The sequence below is a fragment of the Pseudophryne corroboree genome, chromosome 4 (genome assembly GCF_028390025.1).
Source record: "Pseudophryne corroboree isolate aPseCor3 chromosome 4, aPseCor3.hap2, whole genome shotgun sequence".
NCBI lineage: Eukaryota > Metazoa > Chordata > Amphibia > Anura > Myobatrachidae > Pseudophryne > Pseudophryne corroboree.
The window spans coordinates 196,857,559-196,869,620 of NC_086447.1; the positions used below are offsets into that span (position 1 = coordinate 196,857,559).

Below are 12,062 nucleotides of genomic sequence, written 5' to 3' on the forward strand. Positions count from 1 at the left end.
ATACTTACTACCACTAGGTGGTTTGAGGATATTTTCCTCCAATATATACATATATATTCCATTTTAAATACCTGTATATACCTGGGATTTCACAAAGAGCAGGATTTTAATATCACCTGTCTATTTGTATCCCATGTATTACCATATACAGTTTTAAGAACAATTATATGTATCTCAAACATTGTTATAAGCTGAAAGGTTGAATCCGTTATCATCTGTCAACAATGTTACAAAAAGACGTCTCCTTATGTACATGTACATGACAGACCCAGATCGCCTTATCTTTGCTTATCATATAACATGCCTAGTACTAAGGGCATATTACATGTCCAACGTTCCGAGTATTACATATATGGCATTGATTCTTAATATTTATAATGTAATGTATATAGCAGTCTAAAAATTCATGTTTCCTGAAGTCATATATATATATTTACTACCATATGACCAGTTTATCTAAGGAAAGAAAGATTTAGACATCCTAACATCTACGGCATCTTAAATTAAATGAATATCCATCTTTACCGTTATTGTTAAAGACTTTGCCTTCCTGCGATTTAGTCTTTTTTCAAATACCTTCTGCTTACCAATCTATAGAACGATTATTACAGGACTCATTGCAAAACCCGCTATATGGTCCATGTAATTACACCATGCTTATCAATACCTTACCTGATTATAAGCTTCTTACCGGGTTACCTATAAATTGTAAATGAGTTGAATAAATGGGTCTAGTATACCCCCCTTCTGCGAGTTTCTTAAACTATTTAAGGAAATCGATATTTTAATGTACGGTGTTCTATGACTGTATTACTAATTTGTGTGATATCCCTGCTACCTGCTGCGTGGAAATGAAGTCCTCGATTCTCTATAGAATCGGTGAATTTATCTTGCAGACCTGGAGTCACCCAGCCGAAATCGCTAATAGCGGCCTTAAAACAGGTATCCAGTGCGCATTGGTCTGCTCAAAATTCTTAATATGTCGCCAAAGCACGTACCCACCTAGACAACTTTCAAAGACATATTCAACGAATGCCTTGTACCACTGCAACCAGGGCAGAGTCCCCCAGATGTTACGCTTAATGCGTTACATCTATGAGTCCATGGGAGCGCCCCACGCGGCTCATACCTTGACTGAGTACCACACTCAGATATCACACCCTTGACTAAAACCTGTCAAGTATCCATAATTCCATGGAATCTACACGAACTTATTCTAAGAAGAGGAATATTAACAACAAAAAAATAACACTTAGTCCATCTGGAAAGAGAAGAAAATAGTGTTAGCAAGTTTAATGATCTATATTCTTTTCTTCTTCCTAAATAAGGTTCTTATATTCAGTCATTAACAATCTATTAATTTTAACTAATTGTATTGTAAGTGCATTGCATGTGTGTGCTCAGTAATGCTACTGTACAGTATGATACAGATCCCTGTTTTATTGGGTCTTGTACACTGTAAACAATACCCCTATTCTGTTGTTGCTAAAATTTTGAGCAAAACAACAAGGTGTGGTAACTGGTAAGTTGAAATCATGCTTCACATTGGTGCTAAAAGCCTTCCTGTGTGAAATATGATTTCCTTTACAAACATTAGAAAAGTTGCCAATTAAGTAATGTTTGTGTCATTACTTCAGCACAGTACATTGGAATACACTTTCCATACATTTCTGTTAAACAAAAAAATTATTATCGCTATCAATAAATTTTCAGTTCTATTAATATTTGCTTCAAAACTATAAAAACTTTTATTTATCCCAAAAATTTTTACAAGTCATTTATGGGTTTGCTGCAATTAATTATGCATCTGTTAAGAACAAAACTAAAGCAGTTTGACTTTAAACTTTAAATTTTTTTTTACTCTGTCCCATACAAATTCTTTAGTTACTTTAGTATTCAAGGAAACCTATTGGTATGCAAATCTTAGGTTTTAAACCAGCCAGAAAAGGAACTGTTTGTACATCAATTAGAACAATGGTGATAATTCCTGGCTGCATTGGCTGTGAACAAGTTGATCTGAACAGCAAAATGTCTGCTTTATAAACTTGGGGAGAGTGCTACAGTTTATAATACATTTGATAACTGTATTTGCTGTAACAAATAAAAGTTATAAATTAAAACCATACTTGCTTGGTTACTTCAGTGTGAATCCTTGGTCTTGAGGAAACTTCTTAGTGCTGAAAAAAAACAAATCTTGCACGGAGAGAGATAAAAGTATATTTTGTATACAAGCGATTTAAACAGAAAAAATAATATGGGTTCTCTGCTTTTAAATTGAAAGCAGTACTGTTCGGGCGTCAATGGTAAGGGGTAATGATAAAGGGTTATACATTTTCCTTCTCTATTCCCCTTCTTTTCTCTGTCTGATTCTATTGCTTGTATTATATTACTATATTTCATATCTTTGAAGCAAATGTATAATTTTAACCCTTTAGTGATTTATAATAATTCATCACTAATTGTGTACCTTTTATTAACAAACCCGCAGAGGTTGCATCTAGACATATATATCTTTAAATCATTAGGAATATTCTTTTCATATAAGAATGCACGCCAGTCATATATAATGTAAATCATAAGAATGTATTTCAACAAACAATTGCTACTCATAGAATTCACTTTTATCATTAAACAGTATTGGTCAAATACAATGCAAGTCACCATATAATAGTTTCACAGATTTAAACTATATAAGAAAAGAACAGGATGAAAGAAGTGTGAATATGTATGTATGTACTGTATATATATATATATATATATATATATATATATATATATATATATATATATATATATATATATATATATATTTTTATTTATTACTGGGGAGATATCACTCAAAGCACTCGGCTAAATCCTAGATTTATTGATATATATTGGAAACGATATATATCTTAGAGAAATACCTTAGGGGATTGGTTTTGGTATATGTACGTGTGTGTTTGTGTGTGGGTGGGGGAGGGGCAGCATGTGGCTGCATTGTCCACAGACCGCATGGGACAGAAGCTAGACTCCATTTTGGGAAAACTCCCATGATTCCAAAGTCTGTAACATATGGTTCAAAAGGGAATGCAAGCAGCCATTTTAAGTGTGCAAGTTCAAACACATGGCATTCTTTGCTATGCCATAGTCACATAGCAGAAGCCATAAGACTCCACTATATTGCAAAATGTATAAGCTTCAACATAATGCATATGTGCTGATTTTACAATTCCAAGCCATCTAATCACCTTTCACAATTCCAAGCCAAAACAGTATCTCAATAACCAGAGCATATTGTATGCTGTCCATATTATATGAACCATCACAAGACCAGATCACCAGGTAACCACAAGTATCAGCCTGCCATTGCTACAAGCACATGCTATATTTCAGCAAGATGCACTATATAAAACCACTACAATCTGTTATAAATCACCATCCACAAATGTATACCAGGAATGCTATGCTACAGATTGTCTACTGTTCCAATTCATTACAGATTTCATAGAGTATTATCACCAACACATAACAATCACATAATTGCACAAGTATCATTAACCTTAAGCCATTTGTATCTCCAAATTAACTATTCTATGTCAATCGTTTCACAACTACTTTACCACAAACACATATTTAACTATTCTATGCCATTAAGCCATGTGTATACAATACTTAGCCTTAGTAAGGAGATCGGTCCTGGTGATGAGCAATTCATGCTTCTGGAGGCTTTGTAGCTGTGTGCAGCTACTGTACATCTGCCTCAGTGGTTTTGGGAGAGTGCCCTCTGATTTCAAGTGTTCAGGTATACAACCTGTGGGTGTGTCTTTCACAGCATGTGGGCTAGCTGTATCAGTGAGCTGAGCTGGCCATGTGAGCTTGGTTATTTAAATGCTAATTGGCCAAGGCTACAGTGTAGGGATGTTAATTAGGCTTCAGGTTACAGAAGCCAATATTATCAATTCATTCCTTGTATGATAATATATGTCCCTAAAATGTATATAATGGAATTACTCTGTAACAGTCTCTTTGAGTCGGCATCACCCGTCCATTGGCAGGTCCACAGGGCTTGCCTAGCAGAAATCGCCATGGCGTTGGCTCTTGAATCTAACAGTCCAACGTCTCTCGAAGCGTCTCTCATATATAAGACTGCGTCTTTAATGTGACCCAAGGTTAATAAAATGCTATCCCTATCTAGGGTATCAATGTCAGCTGACAAGGTATCTGCCCAAGCTGCTACAGCGCTACAAACCCAAGCCGACGCTATTGCCGGTCTGAGCAAGGCACCCGTATGTGCATAAATTGTGTCAGGATTCTGATTTTGTCTGTCCCCGGCGGGGGCGCTAGTGGGTCAGTGTTGGTGTGACGTAATACACAAGGTGACCGAAGAATAGTCCTGCGCATAGGCACTGATATTTATTATGTCACAGGGATCACAAAGCAATTGAATAACAGGTGCAGTGGAATGCAAAACCAGAAATAACAGGAAATAAATACTCAAAAGTTACTGGTAACTATGATTGACACAAACAGAACTCCGGTAATTGTAAACAGCACACAGTCTCAGTATAACTCAGGATGAAATAACTTTGGAAAAACAGAACTCTGATAACTGTACAGTCTCTATGAAGCACAAGTCCAGATAGCCTAACGGGCTTAAGCAGGAGACAGTCTCTAAACAAATAGATGTTAACTGCTGAGATGCACAGATGGTAACTGATAATGAGTGCACAGGTAGATAATGATAAAACACATGAGGAGAGTCTCTTACTGCTGGTGGATTGTGGCTGGCTGTGGCTGGAGTTTGTAATTCCACAGGAACACTGGAACAGGGAGATGACTTGGAGATGCCAGAAATAGAAGACTGCTGGAAACAAAGGCTTGAAGACTGGAACCTGGAACTGGAACGGAACTGGAACTGCTGGGACCTGTAGTTCCACAGGTCCAATACACAGGGGTATCTCTGCAGACAGATGACTGCAAACAGGAGACGCCTGTTCACAGAATGTGACGTGTTGTACAAGGCGATGAGATTGAGCCAGGAACTGGAGTTTATACCCCTTGGTCTGTGATGATTGGATGTTGCATCTGTGAGAACACACCCCGCTGGATTGGGTGTTCAGATCAGCTGTGAGTTAGCTGAAGCACTGTGTACTCCAGGCTGCAGTAGACTGAAAACTGGAACTGGAACTGAACTGAACTGCTGGAACCTGTAGTTCCACAGTAGTGATGCGATGGAGAATGCAGATTCCTGACAAATTGATTTTAAGGTAGTTTCCTGTCTGCGATAAGCAGGATCCTTGAGGGCTGCCGTGTCTGGAGACGATAGCGCCACCTTTTTGGACAAGCGCGTTAAAGCCTTGTCCACCCTGGGTGAGGATTCCCACCGTAACCTGTCCTGTGCAGGGAAAGGATATGCCATAAGAATTCTCTTGGGAATCTGCAGTTTCTTGTCTGGAGTTTCCCAAGCTTTTTCAAATAACGCGTTCAGCTCATGAGATGGGGGAATGGTTACCTCAGGTTTCTTTTCCTTAAACATGCATACCCTCGTGTAAGGGACAGAGGGGTCATCTGTGATATGCAAAACATCTTTTATTGCAATAATCATATAATGAATACTTTTGGCCACCCTTGGGTGTAACCTCGCATCATTGTAGTCGACACTGGAGTCAGAATCCGTGTCGGTATCAGTGTCTGCTACTTGGGATAGGGGACGTTTCTGAGACCCTGAAGGGCCCTGTGACACAGTCAAAGCCATGGATTGACTTCCTGTTTTATCCCTGGACTCTGTTTTGTCCAATCTCTTATGTAATAAAGACACATTTGCATTTAAAACATTCCACATATCCAACCAATCAGGTGTCGACATTGCCGACGGAGACACCACAATCATCTGCTCCACCTCCTCCTTAGATGAGCCTTCCGCTTCAGACATGCCGACACATACCGACACCCCCACACACTCAGGGATATATCTATATGGAGACAGTCCCCCAATAAGGCCCTTTGGAGAGACAGAGAGAGAGTATGCCAGCACACACCCAGCGCCACCGGACACTGGAATAAAATCCCAGTTAGTACAGCACTTTTATATAAATATATAAATACACTCACTGCACCAATTAAATGTGCCCCCCCTCTTTTTTGCCCTCTTTAACCGTGTTCAGCAGGGGAGAGTCCGGGAGCCAGCTTCTCTGCAGTGTGCTGTGGAGAAAATGACGCTGGTTAGTGCTGGAGGATCAAGCTCCGCCCCCTCACCGGCAGGCTTCGGCCCCGCTCAAATTATTTATACTGGCGGGGTTTTTTCAATATACCGCCTCTGCAGTATCTAATCTATTTGCCAGTGTCCCTTGAGGTTAATATTGCTGCCCAGGGCGCCCCCCCTGCACCCTGCACCCTTACAGTGCCCGCTGTGTGTGTATGTGTGGGAGCAGTGAAGATCTGAAGTCTTCTGCCACCTTTGAAGTCTTCTTTCTTCTTAATACTCACCCGGCTTCTATCTTCCGGCTCTGTGAGGAGCACGGCGGCGTGGCTCCGGAACGAACGGCGAGGGTGAGACCTGCGTTCTGACCCTCTGGAGCTAATGGTGTCCATTAGCCTAAGAAGCAGAGCCTATCATTTAAGTAAGTCTGCTTCTCTCCCCTCAGTCTTACGATGCAGGGAGCCTGTTGCCCGTAGTGCTCCCTGAAAATAAAAAACCTAACAAAAAGTATTTTTCAGAGAAACTCAGGAGAGCTCCCCTGCAGTGCACCCAGTCTCCTCTGGGCACAGGATCTAACTGAGGTCTGGAGGAGGGGCAAGGGAGGAACCAGTGCACACCCATTCTAAAGTCTTTGGAGTGCCCATGTCTCCTGCGGAGCCCGTCTATACCCTATGGTCCTTACGGAGTCCCCAGCATCCTGTAGGACGTAAGAGAAATTAGGGGTAAATGTATTATACCCACACTTATCGTTTGGGTATAACCCTTCCTTTTTGCCTCTTTACCGAGGTGAAGAAGGTAGCAGCAAAGACAAGATGTTTGAAATTCTTGGACTCTCTTGCGAGATTTCACATGCAGCCTGAAGTCAGCAACCACCACAGCCATGGACAGCACTGTCCCTTCTGTGGTGAATGGGCAACGACAACTGCAGCTGTCAAAATTGATAGCTGCAGGTGTCGGATGGGTCAGTGCCACTGACCATTCATACATTGCCCCACATATCGGCGTGCTGTCTTGTAGATAGCAGCACCAACATAGACAAGGGCATGCACCTACCACCGCAGTCTTACAAAGGGGGAAGTGATATCAGAGCACATAACATGCACAGATATCACTTCTACCCCATATCGGAGGATCTTACATGACAAGTGACATGAGGGAAGGGGGAACAAGTATGACCTAAAGGGGCTGTCAGTATACATTAAGGTCAAGCGAAAGAAGGGCCACACAAGAGACAGACAGGAGACTTGGGTGGGGAAAGGAATGATGGAGGAGAGGCAAGAGGTCCCAATATCTGAGAGCTTTCTGGAAGGCAGGTAGTTTTGGCAAAAGCTATGAAGTTGGTGTCATGTGTGTGGTAGATGGAGATGAAATTTGATTGCTTAGTTGATGGACCTATTTTAGTCAGGTGCATATAGACACTTGCCTCATATGCCTAAAGACTATTCTAACTCTGCCAAGAACGGAAAATGTTAAAATATTAGGAAAGTCTTGTATAATTCAAAGTATATTGAGTTAATTTTGGCACCTGTATCGGTGTAGACAATGCCTCTCAATTCTGTCTTTGTTCCCTATCTGACATAGTTTCTGGGTTGGAAAGGTTCATGGGCATTGCAATATTAGGGGTAGATATCCAAATGCTACCAGATTATTTAAATGTAAACATTCTGCAACAGACAATCTGTTCAAGAACTGCTAGTTCTAATTGAGTATATTCAGGATGAAGAGGCAATTCTTAGGTATAACAATAATGCACCATCACAATTAAACTAAACCCTGTGACCCCTTCCTTTGAGCTTTGGAAATCACTTTTCATTAAGGGGGTAATTCAGAATAGATCATTGCAGTGGCAGTGATCGCAGTCTGAATTACTTTGTGGAGTGTGCACGCGCAGCGGCCGCACTGTGCGTGCGCACCCCGGGAGCCCAGTGAGATGCTAGACATGCGGGGCGAACTAGCCCTGTGCTGGGCGTACCCCCGCATGTCTGTGAAACTGATCGCAGATGTGCTAAATTTAGCACATCTATGATCAGGTCTGAATTAGGCCCTAAGCCTTTTAGGATATTTGACCCTTCCCGGGGGCCGATGTACTAAACCTTGGAGAGTGATAAAGTGGAGAAAGATAAACTACCAACCAATAAGCTCCTAAATGACATTTTTTAAACACAGCCTCTAACATGGCAGTTAGGGGCTGACTGGCTGCTACTTTATCTCTCTCCACTTTATCACTCTCCATGGCTTGTATTACATTATTTGTTGCGATTCATGTTCTTGCTCCTATACTTTTTATGTACTATGTATATGACTTTATAACTTGCATTTGAAAGTATTTTTGATTTATAATTAACATTTTCAAAGGGACAGGTGGCTTGGACATGTATAATACTTTATTAAAAGACAACTGTAAAATATATTTTTTCTGTAGATCCTGTCTGACCTCTATGCTCTCTCTTTTCTGTCTGTTGTGCATGCTGTTTGCAGTATACGTCACTCTGACTTGTGCATTCCGCTATGGTAATGAAGATATTGATGTAATCGGACTGACCTTTCGCAAGGACCTTTATTTTGCGCGGACGCAGGTTTATCCTCCCGTGGAAGATGTGAAATGCCTCACCAAAACTCAGGAGCGACTGATGAAGAAGTTGGGGAACAATGCCTATCCTTTCTTGATGGCGGTAATACCACATCTACATGTTTATTTGCTTTCTTTTTTTTTTGAAAGAAAGAAAATCCACCACAAACATTAACTATGTTTTTATTAAATGAAAGCATTTATTGACATTGCTGAGGCATATTTGCCTCTTTGATATCACTTACTGTAAAGTGAAGTGTATTGATAGGCAGAATATTGGTTCAGCTCAGGAATTGGCTTCATATAGGTGATGGATACACATTAAGAACACATTTTTCTCTTTTGTTGTCTCTCTTACAGTTCCCAGATTACTTGCCCTGCTCAGTGTGTCTTCAGCCAGCTCCAACAGATGTGGGGAAGGTGAGGATATAAGTCTGGCTCTGTGTGGTTCAGAATCAGGACAAAAAATACCAAGCTTGTCAAAACAAGCAGAGAGCTGAGTACACACTAGATAATGTGTACCCAGCATGTCATCACTGTCGATAAGATTTGGCATGTGGCAAGTGCATACACACCGGCCTATGCCAAGTCTGACTGGGAAGAGACGCATGACATGCTGCATTCTGCAGCAAATAATTGCTAGTGAAATCCCCTGCAGGCCATGCTTGCAACCCGCAGGAGCGCGCATATCATTTGTACACACTAGATGATGTATTCGTTATATTGTTCCAATCTGCATTGGAACGATATATCGGACGATATACTGTCTAGTGTGTACCCGGCTTAAGAGTAAGTGAAAGGGCAGGAGCTATGGTGTATATCTAGGGGTAGATTTACTAAAGTGCAGGGTTACAGCAGTGGATAGGTTGCCCATAGCAACCAAAGACATTCTAGCTATTATCTACTAGAAGGTGCTACATAAATTAAAAGTAAAAACTGATTGGTTGCTATACGCAACATCTCTACTTCTGTAAACCTTCCCTTTAATAAATATACCCCACAAAGGCAGGTAATGGTACTGGCAGTAGAAAGTTTTTACATCACCCACAGAGACTCTCTATGCAATAATAAACTCATAGGAAGAATTGAGGGAATACATTGTCATTACCTTTGCTACAAAAAAAAGCCACATAACATGCCTAATAAGTTTATATATTGTTGCAGCTTTTGCTGTCCATCCCCACACAATGGTGGCAACCAGCCCAAGCTATGAGCACTGGTGAGACAGCAGGGCCAGATTAAGGCTTGTGGAGGCCCTGGGCAACTAAATTGTGGGAGCTCCATCAATAAATTGACACTGCCCCCTGCTGCTTCCACTACTATGGCCCTTATGCTGTCTGCTGACTCATCGCTGACTGGCAGTGCCACAGTATATTCATACCACCCAACATTGGTGGTACAGGGAGTGGACCCTATGTGCACCAATAAAGAGGCGAAGCCTTGGGAAAGTGGGGGAACTTTGCAGCACCCTCAGAAATAAATGCAAGATTCCCACAGTACAGAACATAAATATACATAATATACCAAGTAGAAGTAAGCCACACATATGTACCCACTCACGTGCACTATATACAACAGCACACTACTTGTTGCAGCCTGCTAGTAGCTCAGGTCTGTGAGGAGCGAGCACTTCACGGTATTAGACCCCTCCCTCTCCTATACTCCCGCAAATTGCGGCATTATATCACTGAGGGGGCGGGGCTTAAATCTTCAGCCACGGACATCTACTGAGAGATGGAGGCAAACAAAGCTAGGGATGGCCATCGGTGTGTTCGCCATTCATGGTTACAATAGATGGCAAAACTGTGAGTGCCCATCGATGGTCACCAACTATGCTATAGGAGACCATTGAATGTTTTCATTCATCGATAATCATCCCTATTATTTCAGTGAATGACCCACAGGCCAATTGCAGCCTGGAGAATGGGCTTTGTGGGTGTCGGGGATGGAGCTATGCTCCGAGACCCGGCACCTTGCAATAAAAATAAAAAATGCCCCTGGAAACTATAGTAAAATGTTTGTGACTGTATCTATAGCTTATACATATGTGAAATAACATTAGTAGACTCGAGAGCTGACACACATTTTTGTACTATATTTTGTGCATATCCTAGTTAATATATTTCTGTCTCACTGCTTTAAGGCATGTGGTGTGGATTTTGAGATTAAAGCATTTTCTGCAACCAACTTAGAGGACAGAGTTCACAAGAAGTGAGTTGGCTTTCTGTCATCTATACAAATTTGCACACAAATCTATGGATTGTGATTTTTAGGTCTACTTTTGAATTGTGGGAATTGTGTTTTTGAATGTTATACCATTGTGGTAAATGTTTACTATTCCCTTACTATGTGCAGTTAATTAATTTACATATATAGTATTCATAGCGAAGAACATATATTAGTTCCATGGCAATATGATAAAACATGATACAGGTTGAGTATCCCAAATCCAAATATTCCGAAATACGGAATATTCCGAAATACAGAATTTTTTGAGTGAGTGAGATAGTGAAACCTTTGTTTTCTGATGGCTCAATGAACACAAAATGTATTTAATACACAAAGTTATTAAAATATTGGCTAAAATTACCTTCAGGATGTGTGTATAAGGTGTATATGAAACATAAATGCATTCTGTGCTTAGACTTAGGTCCCATCACCATGATATCTCATTATGGTACACAATTATTCCAAAATACAGAAAAGTCCAATATCCAAAATACTTCTGGTCCCAAGTCTTTTGGATAAGGAATACTCAACCTGTACTATAATTCAGCAAACATTCTGGAACTCATTCTCAAACTTAGGCCCAGATTTATCAAACCTTGGAGAGTGATACATTGCACTGTGATAAAGAACCAACCAATCAGCTCCTAACTGTCATTTTTCAAACATAGCCTGTAACATGGCAGTTAGGAGCTGGTTAGTTGATACTTTATCACCATGCAATTTATCACTCTCTAAGGCTTGATAAATCTGGGCCTCAGCTTTTCCTTTCATATGGCTACACTACGCTGTATTTCAACCATGTATCAAGACAACATATTCTATCGTTTTTTTTAAAGATTTTATTTTTGTTGTTTAATTAATAATTCTTTAATGCAAATTCATTAACCAACCTTTGCTATTTTAAGAAACTCTGTGCGTCTGTTGATCCGCAAAATCCAATACGCGCCTGACCAGCCAGGACCTAAACCCCGCGCAGAGACCTCTTGGCAGTTCTTTATGTCGGATAAACCCCTACACTTGACTGCTTCTCTGACCAAAGAGGTAAGATAAGGAACCATAGCGCTGTCATTTAACATTATGATG

At 40.6% G+C, this 12,062-nt stretch overlaps 1 protein-coding gene across 1 annotated transcript in view; it reads left to right on the plus strand.

Moving 5' to 3' along the window:
- The window catches only part of SAG (S-antigen visual arrestin), a 97,112-nt gene that overhangs the window by 17,868 nt on the left and 67,182 nt on the right, over positions 1-12,062 (plus strand). Inside the window, exons 4-7 of the mRNA XM_063919559.1 lie at positions 8,660-8,853; positions 9,111-9,170; positions 10,894-10,961; positions 11,885-12,020. Of these exons, the coding sequence (XP_063775629.1) occupies positions 8,660-8,853; positions 9,111-9,170; positions 10,894-10,961; positions 11,885-12,020 (458 nt within the window). The remainder of the gene's footprint in view (positions 1-8,659; positions 8,854-9,110; positions 9,171-10,893; positions 10,962-11,884; positions 12,021-12,062) is intronic.